Below are 1,907 nucleotides of genomic sequence, written 5' to 3'. Positions count from 1 at the left end.
CACACACACACACACACACACACACACACACACACACACACACACACACGGTGGGGGATGCTCGGGCAGACAGGAAGTGTTCACAGACTAGCATTTGACCTTTTCTGGAGTCTTCTGCAGAGGACGCTAGAGAGGAAAGCTGACGGGCTTAGCCGTGGGAGTCCCTGCCCTGAGGCACTCAAACTGCTGCGTTTGGTTGGCTTTTTCTTCAGCAAAGTGCACGTGTCCTTTGGAGAGCAGCTGCGTCTCCTAAGGAAATGACCTCCTGGAAGCAGAGAGGACGAGGGGCGAGCGGACTGTAGCACACCTGTCAGGATGAAGCTGCAGGCCTACACCAAGGCTGCAGGGAGCAGGGAAGGCTTTCACAGCCCCGAAAGTGTAAAACATGGTGCGCATCACCTAGGGAAAGCAGTGGCTTCTCTTTGGCCTTACTCATGACAGAGAGCCTCACCCACCCAGCCGTGGATGTGCAGTTCCTGGGTCCACGTTCAGGAAAGTGCTGTCTTGTTTTATCTGCCGTTCCTGTCTCAAAATCCTCAATACGTTTTGAACATTTTTTTGTTTTGCATCGAACTCTAAAACATCAGGTCAGTAGCTCTATATTCCAGGCATACCCTCACGCCTGTCTGCTTGTCTGTCACTGACCCTCCAGCATTCTTCCTGCTGGAGGGCCCTGTCAGTCACAGCAGTGCCAGGATCGGTAGCTGTAACCATCCATGGCCAGGAACTGAATCTTTACGATGTGCCATCTACTATGTGGCCAGGTGGGTAAGAGGCATTTTCTCCAGTGCCCCCCCCCTTTTTCTTTTAACTGTCAGCCATGTGGTTGTTCTTACCGGGAATAGGAACAAATATATTTTCTATGCACCATTAATTTCTCTTTCAGATATGTCTTTTGAAACCGGTAAAATGTCTTCTCTCTAAGTGGTTTCTTTTCACACCCACATACAGGTACAAGGGATTCAAGGGCAACTGCTCTATGACCTTCATCGATCAGTTCAAAGCACTGCACCAGTGTAACAAGTACTGTAAGATGCTGGGGCTGAAATCCCTCCAAAACAACAGCCAGAAGCCGAAGAAAACAAGCATCGGGAGAGGCAGAGCGCAGACAAACCCGGCATCCGTGAAGACGCCGGAGCCTGGGACGCCCACAGAAAAGAAAGCCTAGCTAGCATCTCTCATCCCTTAGGAACCAGTGACCACCTGCCAGCAGCACACAGGCTTGCATGTGGACACCTGCAGACACACGGGACAAGAACCTGCAGCCTGCAGAGCATGTCCCTGTCCTCCCCAGCTCACTACCACTTGCCGTCTGCCAAACTGACTTTGGAATGGATCTCTGTGCTGGGAGACCCGTCAGTTCTGTTGTCAGCCTCAAAGACAGTCCGCTTTTTGTGTATGCAGCTGGTGTCTCTCCCCATCTCACGTCGTGTGTCTACTTGCGTGTTGCACGCGGTTTGTTGTCAAGAGTGCCATGCTGCCTGGCAACTGTCCACCGTCAAAATCCTTCCCACCTTGTCTTCTCACCTCAGGATTTCTGGACGTTTCTGAAATCATGAATGTCAGATGTCACCTATGCTAGCTATTGTTGCTGGAGGCGGCTTCCCACGTGTGAGGGCGTCTCCAAGCACAATTCACACAGCCTGGCACAGTGTTCTGTTTCAATAAATTCATATTTAAGCAAACAGGGTAAGGTGTGCAGGTCATCATAGCCACTTGGCCATTAGAATCTGTGCTTTTTCCGCATTCCTCCAAGGTTTTGTAATTTAGAAGTTTCCTAACAGGTTTGCTGTAACACTCAACATTTGTATCTGTGTTTCCTCGTCTTACAACTGAGGTTCCGTCCCTTGGGTGCTAGTTAGGCAGGGTGTAACCGCTACAGGGATCCTGTACTCCCTTAGTCCCCA

At 50.6% G+C, this 1,907-nt stretch overlaps 1 protein-coding gene across 1 annotated transcript in view; it reads left to right on the top strand.

Annotated features, from left to right (window-relative positions):
* The window catches only part of Alpk2 (alpha kinase 2), a 104,820-nt gene extending 103,143 nt beyond the window's left edge, over positions 1 to 1,677 (top strand). Inside the window, exon 13 of the mRNA XM_026783307.1 lies at positions 952 to 1,677. Within this exon, the coding sequence (XP_026639108.1) occupies positions 952 to 1,168 (217 nt within the window). The 3' untranslated portion in view covers positions 1,169 to 1,677. The remainder of the gene's footprint in view (positions 1 to 951) is intronic.
* Positions 1,678 to 1,907: the final 230 nt, after the last annotated feature.

Source organism: Microtus ochrogaster, chromosome 18 (genome assembly GCF_000317375.1).
Source record: "Microtus ochrogaster isolate Prairie Vole_2 chromosome 18, MicOch1.0, whole genome shotgun sequence".
Classification (NCBI taxonomy): domain Eukaryota; kingdom Metazoa; phylum Chordata; class Mammalia; order Rodentia; family Cricetidae; genus Microtus; species Microtus ochrogaster.
Note: the sequence above shows the minus strand (reverse complement) of the source record. Positions and strands in the feature narration are given on the sequence as shown.